Source organism: Silurus meridionalis, chromosome 18 (assembly GCF_014805685.1).
Source record: "Silurus meridionalis isolate SWU-2019-XX chromosome 18, ASM1480568v1, whole genome shotgun sequence".
In the NCBI taxonomy this organism is placed as follows: domain Eukaryota; kingdom Metazoa; phylum Chordata; class Actinopteri; order Siluriformes; family Siluridae; genus Silurus; species Silurus meridionalis.
In genome coordinates, this window is record NC_060901.1 from 26,974,686 (window position 1) to 26,990,929 (window position 16,244).

At 37.0% G+C, this 16,244-nt stretch overlaps 4 protein-coding genes and 1 pseudogene across 4 annotated transcripts; all 5 read left to right on the forward strand.

Moving 5' to 3' along the window:
* The first annotated feature begins 194 nt into the window (after positions 1-194).
* On the forward strand, positions 195-1,520 carry LOC124401541 (trace amine-associated receptor 13c-like). Its single transcript, XM_046873929.1, has one exon. The coding sequence runs from the start codon at positions 510-512 to the stop codon at positions 1,518-1,520; it is 1,011 nt and encodes a 336-aa protein (XP_046729885.1). The 5' UTR covers positions 195-509.
* Positions 1,521-3,269: 1,749 nt separating this feature from the next.
* LOC124401706 lies at positions 3,270-4,284 on the forward strand (annotated as a pseudogene).
* A 2,393-nt stretch (positions 4,285-6,677) lies between these two features.
* LOC124401707 (trace amine-associated receptor 13c-like) lies at positions 6,678-7,858 on the forward strand. Its single transcript, XM_046874135.1, has one exon. The coding sequence runs from the start codon at positions 6,818-6,820 to the stop codon at positions 7,856-7,858; it is 1,041 nt and encodes a 346-aa protein (XP_046730091.1). The 5' UTR covers positions 6,678-6,817.
* A 1,970-nt stretch (positions 7,859-9,828) lies between these two features.
* Positions 9,829-10,949, forward strand: LOC124401557 (trace amine-associated receptor 13c-like). The gene has a single exon (XM_046873951.1). The coding sequence runs from the start codon at positions 9,903-9,905 to the stop codon at positions 10,947-10,949; it is 1,047 nt and encodes a 348-aa protein (XP_046729907.1). The 5' UTR covers positions 9,829-9,902.
* Positions 10,950-12,595: 1,646 nt separating this feature from the next.
* LOC124401708 (trace amine-associated receptor 13c-like) lies at positions 12,596-13,792 on the forward strand. Its single transcript, XM_046874136.1, has one exon. It carries the CDS (start codon positions 12,749-12,751, stop codon positions 13,790-13,792), a length of 1,044 nt encoding a protein of 347 aa, XP_046730092.1. The 5' UTR covers positions 12,596-12,748.
* Positions 13,793-16,244: the final 2,452 nt, after the last annotated feature.

Sequence of the window (16,244 nt, forward strand, 5' to 3'; positions counted from 1 at the left end):
GCAGAGCTACAACCTGAATTGTGTGGGTGACACGAAGCAATTTAATTCCTTCACAAAACCCAGCAATTTTAACTGGGTTTGTAGAAGTGTATCCCTTGTACATTGTTGTGACTTCAGATCATTTCCAGATGAATAAACTTGCTCTGTAAATTATTCACTGCTTACAAAATATGTTTTTTAGCAGGATCGATGATTCTTAACCTAGTCCAAAAAATGTTTATTTTGAGCACAGATGTAATTTATTTCAATAATGTTGGCACATTGCAAAAAAATTCAATATTTGCAAAACCCTTTTACACCCCCAATTACAAAAAATGTTGGAAAATGGGGCTGAATGAAATGTTTTGGTTTTTGTTGCTCAGAAGTAAATAAAGCTCAGTTCCTATTTGACAATTATGTCCCAAGTGGTGTATTTCATCACCTTGTAAATATATGAACGGCCCTTCTCACCAACAGAATCATTTGACATGACTGTTCTACAATTTGTTTTAATACTCTGATGTTAAAGGATGCTGGAAACTCTTAGTTATTTACAGGAAGCAGATTTTAAACTTTACTGTTTTCCTGAATTGAATTCATCTTGCATCAAAAACCCTCACAATGTGGCAACTCAGACTGTGATATATTTTATACTGGTGTTTGCAATGACCATTACAATTCTAGGGAACTCTGTGGTCATCATCTCCATAGCTCATTTTAAACAGCTTCACACACCTACAAACATTCTGGTGATGTCTCTGGCACTGGTGGATCTGCTTCTGGGAATCACGGTCATGCCGTTCAGCATGATCAGGTCTGTGGATGGCTGCTGGTACTACGGAGAAGGACTGTGTTTTTTACACTCCAGTTTTGACATGTGCCTCACTGGAGCATCAATTTTCCATCTGGTTTCTATTGCAATTGATCGATATCAAGCTGTTTGTTATCCACTTCAGTATCCGACAAGAGTGACTAAACCTGTTGCATGGTTTATGGTAGCTGTGAGCTGGACTGCAGCAACAGTGTACGCTTACAGTCTCCTACTTACAGAACCAAGCATAGACAGTGAATTGACAAATTGTTTGGGAAGTTGTAACGTTGTTATGAATGCACTATGGGCTACACTCAGTATAGTTATAGGTTTCTTTTTACCATGCTGTGTTATGGTTTGTTTGTATGGTAAAATATTTTTCATTTCAAGAAAGCATGCAAGAAGAATTAAGGAGAAAAATATGATTTTAAACAAGTTTTCACAAACATTGAAACATGAGAACAAAGCAGTAAAAACTCTTGGGATTGTTGTAGGGGCCTTCAATTGTTGCTGGATGCCATATTTTGTTACCACCCTACTTAATCCTTTTATTGACTCTGCCACCCCTTTTTTATTTTATGATTTTTTTGTCTGGTTGGGTTACATTAATTCCACCTTAAACCCCATCATATATAGCTTTTTTTATCCCTGGTTCAGAAAAACACTGTATCTTATTGCTACATTAAAAATATTTGCTCCTCGCTCATCTGAGATAAAAGTGTATACATAAAAACAGAGATTTATTCAAGAGTTTAATTGTAGGTGACAAGAACAAGTAAGACATCAATTCAGTTATTTCCCTAAAACAATCAAATACATGAATTAATCATGTCTGTGATGATAATATAAAAACTGTTGTATAATGCATTCTATGTGTATAAGCACACTTTGCACAACACAAATTGTCCATTGCCTTATTACAGAATTTGCTGTTATGGAGCGTTGGATGTCTTGAAACCAAAACTATGGAAAAAATAAATGTACTTACATATAATGTTATATTCATGTATTTATATCCTGCAATTTCTTTAGCATTAGCTGAATCAAATACAGATTTAACACATTAGTTAATGCTTAATATTACACCGTTTTGTCAGGGTTCATTCACACCAGTATATAATATTTAAAATAGTGACATAATGAATGAGCCATCTCAGTTCTGAGTAATGCCAATCCAGAATCAATAGTAAGACAGATCTGGGAAGACAATGATTGCACAGCCAGCTAGGGCTGTTTGAGGGAATATAAAGCAGACCAAAAACTGCTGACCAAAATATGAGCAGAGACACTGGATGGGCCGTTACAGGACAAAGGTTTTGTATTATGTATTTAACTCACTCATTTATACAGTAATTCTGCCAAATAAAACATATGTAGACATCAGAAGGTGAATAAGTTGTTGCTGTAAAGGCATGCACATGGTCAGCAACAATACTTAAATAGCCTATCATGTTCAAACATAACTGACTGGGCCAAACTGTGCCAAGAAAACCATCACTTCCACCATTATACCAGCTCCACCAGCCTGGACTTCAACACAAGTGAAGCTGGTTGAATCATGTTGTCGGCACATCAGTATGCCTCTGCAAATACCAAGCTTCATCGTCCAGCCTTTAAATGTACAGTTTTATTGAGCCCGATCCCACTGCAAACCTCAATTTAGTTCTTGGATGATAGAAAGGAACATCTGACACTAGACTGAATGCCAAAGCCGAGATGATTGAGATCACATTTTTTAACCCATTCTGATTGAACTGTTGGTGTGAATACTCCACATACCATATAACAATTATCCATATTATGGTCCTTATTTTTAATTATGCACTGTCCTGCTGCAAAAGAAGTGACATGACTGAGTAGGCATACAGGTGTTTGTAAAACACTGAATATGCTTAGTGGCACATTCAGTTGTGTAAAAAGAAAGTACAACCTTGAGTTCTAAAGATTTACATATCATGACATTAAAGGTCAGGTTTTAAAATGAAGTAAAGTCAATCTGAGATTAACAGCAACATGACATATTTCATCAAAATCAAGCAAGATTAAATTAATTGTGTGAAAAACTAAGTTCTTTCATAGAAATTCAGAAGCTACAGTAAGTAGCAGTCTGGTGCTGCTAATAAAATGCCCTTGATTAAGTGATAATCAACAAGTGTGAACTCTTTAAAAGCAACACAATGCTAAAGAGGAAGGACATCAGGGAAAGATTACAGCGGCAAAGTTACATTTTATATGTATGTGATATATATATATCACAGGCAAAATGTGCTGGTTAAAAATACAGGTATTCATTTTCATAGCAATATTATTGCCACTTTGTTCAGATGCAGAAGTAACTTTGTTTCTATTGGACAACCATCTCCCAGATGGCCTTATTCATTGGCTCTAAAGCAAATATAAATGCTAGTGCAGGGAAGTGTATCATATAGGTCTATTTGTTACTGGACATCAAAAAAAATTTACATTTTCATGTCAAAAGATGCAAGAAACTATACATTTATCTTTACTGGAAGAAACATATTTTGAAGAGTACTGTTTTCCTGATTCTAATATCTCTTGTTCAAAAGCTTCTTACCATGTAACTATTAAGACTGTGTTATATTTTATACTGGTGTTTGCAATGACCATTGCAATTCTAGGGAACTCTGTGGTCATCATCTCCATAGCTCATTTTAAACAGCTTTACACACCTACAAACATTCTGGTGATGTCTCTGGCACTGGTGGATCTGCTTCTGGGAATCACGGTCATGCCGTTCAGCATGATCAGGTCTGTGGATGGCTGCTGGTACTACGGAGAAGGACTGTGTTTTTTACACTCCAGTTTTGACACATGCCTCAGTGGAGCATCAATTTTCCATCTGATTTCTATTGCAATTGATCGATATCAAGCTGTTTGTTATCCACTTCAGTATCCGACAAGAGTGACTAAACCTGTTGCATGGTTTATGGTAGCTGTGAGTTGGACTGCAGCAACAGTGTACTCTTACAGTCTCTTGCTTACAAAAGCAAATATAGACAGTGAATTGACAAATTGTTTGGGAAGTTGTAACGTTGTTATGAATGCACTATGGGCTACGTTGAATATAGTTATAGGTTTCTTTTTACCATGCTGTGTTATGGTTTGTTTGTATGGTAAAATATTTTTCATTTCAAGAAAGCATGCAAGAAGAATTAAGCAGAAAAATATGATTTTAAACAAGTTTTCACAAAGAGTGAAACATGAGAACAAAGCAGTAAAAACTCTTGGGATTGTTGTAGGGCCTTCAATTTTTGCTGGATGCCATATTTTGTTACCACCCTACTTAATCCTTTTATTGACTCTGCACCCCTTTTTTACTTTATCATTTGTTTGGCTGGTTGGGTTACATTAATTCCACCTTAAACCCCATCATATATAGCTTTTTTTATCCTTGGTTCAGAAAACCACTGTATCTCATTGTTACTCTAAAAATATTTGCTCCTCGCTCATCTGAGATAAAAGTCTATACATAATAACATCATTTTATTCAAGAGTTTAAATTTATTTAGTTATTTCCCTAAAACAATTAAATACATTAATTGGTCATGTCTATGATGAGAATATAAAAACCATTGTACAATGCATATCTTATATCATAATTATATATATATATATATATATGCCTGCCTGACTGTTGTGGTCTCAAACTTTTGATCAGCTGATGAACAGCCTGTTTTAGTTGCAGTTTTCAATAAATTGCCAATCTCTGTTTTTTTTTTGTCTCTTGCTCCTTTTTCTTCTTTTGACATTTTGAAGAAGTTCTTACAAACTGGTTATGAGCCACCAGTGTGAAATGTGAATACTTGGAATGTTTACCCTGGTCTTAAGATTTTGTTCAGAAGTGTATATATGTTTGATTAGTATATTATGTATATTTGTGCGCGCACACACACACACACACACACACACATATATATATATTTATATAGACATTACTTAATGCTGAAAATTAAACCTATTTTGTCATGTCAGGGCTCATTCACACCAGTACATGATATCTCAGAACATTCTGAACATTGCCAACCCGGAATAACTTGGAAGGCAGTTCTGGAAGGACAATGATTGCACAGCCAGCTAGTGAGTACCCTCAAAAAATGGGCAAAGACACTGGATGGGTTGTAACAGAACAAAAGTTTTGCATTCAGTAATTATCTCACTCATTTATACAGTAATTCATAAATACATATGTAGACATAAGAAGATGGATAAATTGTTGCCATTAAGGCATGCACATGGTTAGCAACAATATTCAAATAGCTTATGACATTCAAACATTATTGACTGGCATTAGCAGGGCCAAATTATGCCAAGAAAACATCACCCACACCATTATACCACTTTCACCAGCCTGGACTGTAGACACAAGGAAAGTTGGGAGATTCATATTGTCAGCACATCATGTTGTTTCTGCAAATACCAAGATTCATTCTTACAGGCAAAGTTTGTCCAGTCTTTAAATGTACAGTTTAATTAAGGAACAGAGGTTCATCCAAGAACACATCTTGGTAGTGGCCCTTCTGCATTAGCAGAACTTTGCCCACTGACCATTCTTGTGGAATCACAAGGCTAAACCAGCGTTCACAAAGCTCAAAGACCTCTTCACATGGCGTGCTTTTTCTCCCCTAGCCTGACTGAACAGAATTACCTCATTTAAGACACCCAAGACACCCTTTTTGGTTTGGACAGATCGCTGGAACCTGGAATATCTGAGTACGGTCAAAAAGTCTTAATCCTCAGCAGGCACGCTGGGGCCTATTTATATCTCCACTCTCTCTTACATCCCAGGATCCAGGTACAGAAAACTTGATGCTGTCTCCAGGCTGCACTAACTTTAACTTCACTCTCACTTAACGCCCGGGATCCAGGTCCAGAAAACCTGATGCTGTCTCCAGGCTGCTCAAGCTTGATGAGGAGGGTGATCCTACCTCGAACCCACACTTCCCCCTTCCAACACTGAGGGCACTAGACATGGACCTTGAGGAAAGGGTAAAGCAAGCCACAGTCGACAAGCCATGGCCTAAACAGGCTTCCTCCCTCTGCCGAGCATACCGATATTCTTACTGTGTTGAACCCCTGTACCAAGATGGCCCATTTATTCCCCTTGCCAAACTGCCGTCTGCTAAGAAGACAGCCTCACTCATACTCCAGCACGTTTTCGGCCTGCAAGGCCTCCCACGTAACATCCTGTTTAATCGGGGCACTCAGTTCACTGCTAACTTTTGGAAGGAATTATTTTGCCTCTTAGGCACCCCAGTCAGCCTATCCTCTGGTTCCCAAGCCCAAACCAATGGCCAGACAGAGAGGCTCAAGCTAGAACTAAAGACCGGACAAGACATCCCATGTGCCTAAGAGGCCTTCTCCTGGGCCTCCAACCTACTGTGGGTGGAGTATGCCGATAAATCCCTTCCAACTGCCGCCACAGGCCTATACCCCTTCCAGATGGTCTATGGCTCTATAAACATTATTATATAGAGAATTATTTACAAACAGAAACACATTTAATGCAGCTGCCAATCATCACAGAAGTGGACATCCCAGCAAATTCACAACAAGGTCAGACTGTGCAGTGCACAGGGACACTGCAAAAGAATCCAAGGTTTACCTTTCAGACTCTACAGGCCTCAACAGTTTAAAAATAAAAAATAAAACACTTATCAGCAGAAACAACTCATACCAATTGTCAATACACACACACACACACACACACACACACACACACACACACACACACACACACACACACACCGATACATATCTCAGCCAAATGTGCTGGTTAAAAATACAGGTGTTCATTTCCATAGCAATATTATTGCCACTTTATTCAGGTGCAGAAGTAACTTTGTTCCGGTTGGACAACCATCTCCCAGATGGCCTTATTTATTGATTCTAAAGCAAATATAAATGCTACTGCAGGGAAGTGAGTATATCATATAGAAATCTTTGTTACTGGACATCAACAGCAGGTCCCAATTTTTCCAGATGCGTTTAACAGATTCATGTTAAAAGATGCAAGAAACCCTAAATTTATCTTTACTGGAAGAAACATATTTTGAAGAGTACTGTTTTCCTGATTCTAATAGCTCTTGTTCAAAAGCTTCTTACCATGTAACTATTAAGACTGTGTTATATTTTATACTGGTGTTTGCAATGACCATTACAATTCTAGGGAACTCTGTGGTCATCATCTCCATAGCTCATTTTAAACAACTTCATACACCTACAAACATTCTGGTGATGTCTCTGGCACTGGTGGATCTGCTTCTGGGAATCACGGTCATGCCGTTCAGCATGATCAGGTCTGTGGATGGCTGCTGGTACTACAGTGAAGAATTCTGTTTTTTACACTCTAGTTTTGACATGTGCCTCACTGGTGCATCAATTTTCCATCTGATTTCTATTGCAATTGATCGATATCAAGCTGTTTGTTATCCACTTCAGTATCCGACAAGAGTGACAATACCTGTTGCATGGTTTATGGTAGCTGTGAGTTGGACTGCATCTGTTGTCTACTCTTACACACTCCTTTATTCAAAAGCAAACGTGGAGAAATTAGACGATTATATTGCATCTATAAGTTGCCTGGGATATTGTGGCCTTTTGTTCAATGCACTATGTGCAGCATTGGATGCATGCATTTGTTTCTTTCTACCATGCTTTGTTATGTTTTGTCTGTATGCACAAATATTTTTTATTTCCAAGAAACATGCAAGAAAAATTGCAGCTGTCAAGCAGAGCAAAAATGACATGAGCTTAAACAAGATCTTGCAAAGAGTGAAACATGAGAACAAAGCAGCAAAAACTCTTGGTATTGTTGTAGGTGCCTTCATTTCTTGCTGGATGCCATATTTTCTTACCTCTCTACTCGACCCTTTTATTAACTTTGCCACCCCGTCAGTTCTTTATGACGTCTTTGTCTGGTTGGGTTACATTAATTCAACTTTAAACCCAATCATATATGGCCTTTTTTATCCGTGGTTCAGAAAAACACTGTATCTCATTGTTACACTAAAAATATTTGGTTCACATTCTTCTAATATGAAACTGTAAACATCATGAAAGACATGTATTAAAATTCAACAGACAAAAAAGACTTCCCCTAAATCTATTTCCATGCCCCAGCCTATAAAACATCCTTAATTACTTATGTTTCCAATGGATATATTGAAAAATAATAAACTTTTGTATGACAGTATATGTGGACTATGTACACTTTACACATAAGATGTATCATTGTTCTTTATTTATATTATTTATCTTACCTTATACTTTATTTATTTTAGAAGGCCTGTTGTGATGCCAATACTAAAAAAGATATATTTAATAAAATGTAAAATTTGTAAAAATGCATACTGTACACAGTACAGTATTTTCCGGACTAGAAGCCGCTACTTTTTTCCCACGCTTTGAACTCCGTGGCTTAAACAATGAAGCGGCTAATTTATGGATTTTTCCTGGGTTTTTCCCAATTTCACAAACTTCAAGCCAAAAAACTGAGCCCATAACATTAGACCAATGAAATTGCAGAACAGGTTCAGGTGAACCAATGAAACTCTTTATATTAAATCAGATGCGCTCCCACTGAATCGGCCCGCACCACATCATAAATATGGATGATGTTCCTCTGACGTTTGACCTGCCGCTCACTCGGACTGTCTACAGGAAATGTGAATCATTCGTCACGCTGAAAACAACCGGGCATGAAAACACACTTCACCTGTGTTCTGAGCTGCACGGCATCGGGAGAAAAGATTCACCGATGGTGATTTTTAAACACACGACGATGCCAAAAGATAAACTTTCTTGGTAGGCTACTGTTTAGATACAAGCCGTGTAACAAACACTGTCTTTCATTAAAGCCTGTGTAAAGTTCATTAGTTTCAGTGTAGACTGCGGCTTATAGACAGGTGCGGCTTATTTATGTTCAAAATAAACATCTTTGTAAAATTCAGTGGGTGTGGCTTATATATGGGTGCATTTAATAGTCTGGAAATTACGGTATATTTATCAAAGCCTCTAATTTAAACTTAAGGCATGGCTTTCGTACTAATATAATAGTATGAACATGCAAAATTGTGCAATTAAATTTATTTCTGTTACACTGGGTACATTTTGGCCACAGTTCTTGCTTTGAAAAAAAAACAACATAAGATTCCTAAAGTTTGCTTTTCATTATTTGAAGGATTTTACCTCACATAAATTGGTTCATACTTAATCGTGAAAAAATACCCGTGTCAGAAATTTTATTTAGTTTAGATGTGATCTTAGTCTGTTGTCAGTTGAAAAAGTTTCAAACTATCATCTGTCCTGCCTGACTTCTTTAACCTTTACATTAAAAGTCACCTGTCGCAATATAACGCATAAATCTTTATTACAGATACAGCAGAAATAAAATATCAGTACAAATTAAAAGTGCAAGCAGGTCATTGGTCTTAATTCATCTTTATTAAAAGATTTGAAAACATACTGTCTCTTGTGTAAAATCCTCATACAACACAGCAACTCAGACTGTGATATATTTTATACTGGTGTTTGTGATGACCATTACAATTCTAGGAAGTCTGTTGTCATTATCTCCATAGCTCATTTTAAACAACTTCACACACCTACAAACATCCCAAGCGATCACAGTGGCAATAAATCACCTCTCCCCTACAAAATCTTGCCCTTCATAAAACCTCTCCTAAGCAATAAAGTATAGGATAATGAAGATGTTCAGCATGTTGTCACATTGTAGTATGGCTTTATAAAAATTAAAATCTAAATGATTAAACTATAAAAATAGAAACCATAAAATACTATTAACTGCATATATATCATTATTTGTAGCTTATGACTTTGTTAGTGTCCGTTTGTCTAATAATTAAATATAGAATATTGTGGACAGATATATGTTTGCATTACAATTTGAATTTGTTACAGGTACTGTTTACAGATGAAAGAAACTCGTTCCTATTGGACCACTATTTCCCAGTTGGTTTTTGACACTATTATAACTTTCAGCACTTCTGTTTGGAGGGGTGGATCATTTCATATGTGACTTGCAGGTCCACATCTTTTTTCCAAATGCTTTCAACATATTCATGGTAAAAGGATGCCAGAAGCTCTAAATTCATCTTTCTTAGAAGAAGATTTGAAAACATACTGTTTTCCTGACTCAAATGTCTCTTGTGTAAAATCCTCATACAACACAGCAACTCAGACTGTGTTATATTTTATACTGGTGTTTGCGATGACTATTACAATTCTAGGGAACTCTGTGGTCATCATCTCCATAGCTCATTTTAAACAGCTTCACACACCTACAAACATTCTGGTGATGTCTCTGGCACTGGTGGATCTGCTTCTGGGAATCACGGTCATGCCCTTTAGCATGACCAGGTCTGTGGATGGCTGCTGGTACTACAGTGAAGAATTCTGTTTTTTACACTCTAGTTTTGACATGTTCCTCACAACTGCATCGATCTTCCATCTGATTTCTATCGCTACAGATCGATATGAAGCTGTGTGCTATCCACTTCAGTATCCTACAAAAGTAACTATACCAGTTGCATGGCTTATGGTCTCTTTAAGTTGGACTGCAGCTGCTGTATATTCTTATGGTCTGCTGTGTTCAAAAGCAAATTTGGAAAATCTAGATGAATACATTGCATCTATCAAATGCCTGGGATATTGCAGCCTTTTGTTTAATGCATTATGGGCAGCATTAGATGCATGTATATGTTTCTTTTTACCATGCTCTGCTTTGTTCTGTCTGTATGCACAAATATTTTTCATTTCAAAAAAGCATGCAAAAAGAATGGAAGGTGTAAAACTGGGCAAAAATGATGCGAATTTAACCAAGTTTTCACAAAGAGTGAAACATGAAAACAAAGCAGCAAAAACTCTCGGTATTGTTGTAGGAGCCTTCATTTGTTGCTGGATGCCATTTTTTGTTACGTCTTTAATTGATCCTTATATTAACTTTGCAACTCCACTAGTTCTTTTTGATGTGTTTGTCTGGTTGGGTTATATTAATTCAGCTTTAAATCCCATTATATATGGTCTTTTCTATCCCTGGTTCAGAAAAACACTGTATCTAATAATTACACTAAAGATTTTCGCCCCTCACTCATGCAACATTAAGGTTTATGCAGTATAAAACGGAGGCAGGATTTGCTTAAATATATTTATAGAATGCTTATAATTCAAATGATATTCATAAAATTATAATAATTTCTTATTATGCAGTTATTAATATAAACATTCACATATCGTTTGTGTGGTACATCAGCAGAGATTGTGTGCTTTCACAATATTTTCAAAATATTTGCACAGTAATATCTGTAATATATCCCTGATACATATGTAACTTGATTCTCTGGATTACAATACCATTTCATAAACTCATTAAATAGTGATATTTTTTGTCTATAATGAGTTCTACTTAACAATTAGAATATGTGATAATACATTGTTACCTTGTTTATAATTTTGACAGATTCATTATTTGAGGTTTAGCAATATTCCAAATTGATTTCTACAGCCGAATTTGGATTTATACCTTGGCATTAGATATTCACATAATGAGCACTTATTGCAGCTTTACACTCTTTAGAATAAAGTGAAAACTATTTCTACTTGTATTTTAGTTGTTTTATTATTATTATTATTATTATTATTATTATTAATAGTAGTACTACCATAGTACTATTAATAGTAGAAGCATGATTTGTTAGTTATTCACAATTATCTTGATAAAGACACCACTTGTATCACACTTCTGTGAAGTTTATCCTTAAGTTTTATAAACTTACAAAAGCAGCAAAAACAACACAAAACTAAAAGGTGGATATATGAAAGTGCTTGTGTTGGACCTGAACAAAACAAATCAGGATGGAATTGTCATTAGAAGTGAAATGTGCTTTGAGTTTATACTGCTGTACTTTTGGCACCTTCACCAATTCCTATTATATTAATGACACATCATCAGAAATGAAGAAAGAACTGCAGGACTTTGCTAAGTTCCAGCAATACCAGAGATACAGGCCCAGAGTGAGGACAAACGGGTTTTGTTTTATTGTCTCATTGTCTTTATTGTTTCAATTATTTCTAATGTACCCTGTAAGGTGAGGTCAGAATAGAGGTAATGCACTTAAAAACACCACATTGAATCTGGCAATGGGAATTAATCCAAAATTGACCCTGGTCCACTGTAGAAAACCAACTCACTACTCTATAAAGCACAGGGGGGATTTTCTGATGTGTTTACACATAATTTTACAGCCCTCACAGAGCAACTCCTCGAGGTGTTTTTTATGCACCAGCCTATTCTGTTTAGAAAGAAATGTGGCCAGGAATGAATTAAAACTATACTTGAAGAAGTCTCACTGTGATTGGACCAGCCTGGATGTGTCAATGTCCTAAAGAAAAAAGAGTTAAGCAATATTGAGCCATTTATTTATTTTTTAAATATGGCGTTTAACCCCCTCCCGTTCCTAAGATCTTACCCACTTTAGCATATCAACTAAAACCTTCTCTGTTTTATTTTTTACAAATCTTTTTATATTCTTTACAGCTTTTAAAATCAGGCATAGCTCTGAATCCTCATTCTGAGCAGAGTTTAGTTGTAGTGCAATCTGCTACTGAACGATGCAACTTTGGACAGATTTGTGACAAAAAAATAACCCATTTTTATTGAAAGAAAAATAGGCTGGGGTGAATTTGCATGGCAACAAATATGTCAATTTAGTTCCCCATTGTGCAGTGATAGTGGAATAATTTTCTATTGGACTATACTTTCCCAAGTGGTCTTTACCCTCAGCCAGAAAGTGCTTATAAAATCCCGCTTTTGTTATAGTTTGAATCATTTTGATGAAAACTGTTGGGGCCTGTAGATCTGCATTCGTTTTTATTTTGTAGGGGTTTTTTTTTACTTTTTTGATTTCTTCAGGATAGAGGATGCCTGAAGTTCTGAATCCAACTTTACTCGAGGAAGTGGATTTTAAAGAGTTCTGTTTTCCTGATTCAAATGTCTCTTGTTTGAAGGCTTCTTACCACATCGCAACTCAAACAACGCTCTATTTATTCCTGCTTTTAACGACAGCTATTAACATTCTAGGAAATGCTGTGGTCATCATCTCCATTGCTCATTTCAAACAACTTCACACACCTACAAACATGTTAGTGATGTCTCTGGCAGTAGCAGATCTGATTCTGGGAGTTATTGTCATGCCATTCAGCATAATTAGGTCTGTAGATGGTTGCTGGTACTTTGGTAAAGAATTCTGCCTTTGGCATTCTAGTTTTGATGTTTTCCTCACAACTGCGTCAGTCTTCCACTTGATTTGTGTCGCTATAGATCGATATCAAGCTGTGAGCTATCCACTTCGGTACTCTACAAGAGTAACTATGCGTGTTGCATGGCTTATGGTAGCGATAAGTTGGATTGCAGCTGCATTGTATTCCTTCGGTGTCCTGTTATCAAAAGTGAATGTGGAGGGTTTAGATGAATACATTGCATCTACAGAATGTCTGGGATACTGCAACATTTTGTTCAATGCAGTGTGGTCTGTTTTGGATACATGTATATGTTTTCTGTTGCCTTGTTCTGTCATGGTTTTTCTTTACGCAAGAATTTTCCTCATTTCAAGAAAGCATGCAAGAAAAATCGATGGTGTGAAGCAGGGCAAAAATGATATAACCAAATTCTCACAAAAAGTAAAACGTGAGAACAAAGCAGCAAAAACACTTGGTATTGTTGTGGGTGCATTTAACTTATGCTGGATGCCTTTTTACATAAACTCTCTTCTCGATCCTTACATTAACTTTTCTACCCCACTAGTCCTTTTTGATATTTTTGTCTGGCTAGGTTATATTAATTCAACTTTAAATCCCATCATATATGGCCTATTTTATCCATGGTTCAGGAAAACACTGTATCTCATGGTTACACTAAAAATATTTGCACCAAATTCTTCTGACATAAAAGTGTTTGCAGCTTGAAAGCAAAAAGACTGAATTATGAAAGGCACAGGAAATGTCAAAAATGCAAATACTGTTCAGGAAACATATCAGGAAAACATGCCAATGTATTTGACACCTTTGCAGAACAGAAATAAACTGTTACATCAAAACATGTTACATCACTTTTTGCAGTGATCAAACAAAATAATACAGAACTGCAAGTAAATTCAAAAGTTAAATTAGACTATAAACTAGTGCTTTTCGAAAGGCCGGTTTATTTGAGGTTAAAACATTACATTTGTAAATAAAGGACAGTGTTAGTACTTACTGCAGAACATACAGTGGGTGTACATACAGTGCCTAAGTAGAGAGAATTGTATATAATACTTTAGGAATGATACTTTATTAATGTATTAATCTATATTATACCTATTCCACGGTTAGATTGCTAAATATAAAAGTTAAATTTGAGTGTATGTAATAATTTTTTTTTCTATATTGTATTGGCATCTGAAATCTTTTTAACTGAGGCTATTTACATCATTTTACACAGTAAAATACAGTAAAACAAAATGCATTTATAATTTTATGTAACTTCATATGAAACACCAAATAGATAAAAAAAAAAAAAAAAACAAGTACTGTAAACTGAAACAATTTGGTTTGTAAAAAAGTTTTTTCTGCATGTTACACACCAAAGTTGGGTCAAACCCATAACTGAACATTATTTTTCATGGACAGTTTCTACAGTGGCTACAATTTTATCCTAGATGTTAAAAAACTTCATGGCTTAGATTTCAATCTTGTTTACCGCAAATTAAAGTCAAGTCAAGTCAAGTCAAGTCAAGTGGCTTTTATTGTCATTTTTACTATACACAGTGGTACACAGTACACAGTAAAAACGAAACAACGTTCCTCCGGAACCCTGGTGCTACACAAAAACAACAAAACAACATAAAGTGCATCGAGTGCAGCCTGGTGCAAACAGTGCAAACAAAAGAACAGTACAGACAGACAGAGTGCAGACAGACAACACAAGACAAGACAAAAGACAAAAACCAAGTATAGCGCCGACTAGTAAACCTACTGTATACTTACATATACAGTACTGTGTGAGGTGAATGTAAAACTATACCCAGGAGAAAATACAAACAGAAAGAGCAATGTAGTGCAAAAAACAGCAGCAAGGAGGTGCAAAGACAGCATGTAAACATTATACTGTAGTATAAAAGGTGCAAAAACAGCATGTAAACATTGTACTGAATATAAACATTGTACTGAATATAGTATAAATAATAATAAATATATAAATGGTGATGGAGTGGATCGAGATGAGTGATGAATGTGTTTAGTCCAGGTTGTACAGTTCAGTTCAGTAACAGTAACACACAGTGAGTGTGTGTGTGTGTGTGTAAGTGAGTGTGTGTGAGTGTGTGTGAGTTCTGTTCAGTTCTGTGTGTTGAGAAGCCTGATGGCTTGTGGGAAGAAACTGTTACACAGTCTTGTTGTGACGGCCCGAATGCTTCGGAACCGTTTTCCTGATGGTAGGAGGGTGAAGTATGCGTGTGACGGTGTGTGTGATCGTCCACAATGCTGTGTGCTTTGCGGATGCAGCGTGTGGTGTAAATGTCCATGATAGAGGGAGAGACTCGATGATCTTCTCAGCTGTCCTCACTATCCTCTGTAGGGTCTTGCGATCCGAGACGGTGCAATTCCCAAACCAGGCAGTGATGCAGCTGCTCAGAATGCTCTCAATGGTCCCTCTGTAGAACATGGACAGGATGGGGAGGGAGGTGGGCTTTCCTCAGCCTTCTCAGAAAGTATAGACGCTGCTGGGCTTTCTTGGTGATGGAGCTGGTGTTAAGTGACCAGGTGAGGTTGTCCGCCAGATGAACACCAAGGAATTTGGTGTTTTGACGATCTCCACAGAGGATCCATCGATAATCAGTGGAGATTGGTCGCTCTGAGCTCTCCTGAAGTCCACAACCATCTCTTTCGCTTTTGTCCACGCTCAGAGACAGGTTGTTTGCTCCACACCAGGCAGTTAACCGTTCACCTCTTCTCTATATGCTGACTCATCGTTCCTGCTGATTAGACCCACCACGGTCGTGTCATCAGCGAACTTGATGATATGATTTGAGCTGTGCGTTGGTGCACAGTCGTGAGTCAGCAGAGTGAACAGCAGTGGACTGAGCACACAGCCTTGAGGGGCTCCAGTGCTCAGTGTGGTGGTGCTGGAGATGCTGTTCCCGATCCGGACTGCCTGAGGTCTCCCAGTCAGGAAATCCAGGATCCAGTTGCAGAGAGAGGTGTTCAGGCCCAGAAGGTTCAGCTTCTCGATCAGGTGCTGAGGAATGATTGTGTTGAATGCTGAGCTGAAATCAATGAACAGCATTCGTACATATGAGTCCTTGTTATCCAGGTGGGTGAGGGCCAGATGAAGGGTTGTGGAGATGGCATCGTCCGTGGAACGGTTTGGACGATACGCAAA

Bases quoted from the DNA above. Each gene is read 5' to 3' on its own strand.
- LOC124401541 (XM_046873929.1), top strand. From the start codon at position 510: ATGCTGGAAACTCTTAGTTATTTACAGGAAGCAGATTTTAAACTTTAC.
- LOC124401707 (XM_046874135.1), top strand. From the start codon at position 6,818: ATGCAAGAAACCCTAAATTTATCTTTACTGGAAGAAACATATTTTGAA.
- LOC124401708 (XM_046874136.1), top strand. From the start codon at position 12,749: ATGCCTGAAGTTCTGAATCCAACTTTACTCGAGGAAGTGGATTTTAAA.
- LOC124401557 (XM_046873951.1), top strand. From the start codon at position 9,903: ATGCCAGAAGCTCTAAATTCATCTTTCTTAGAAGAAGATTTGAAAACA.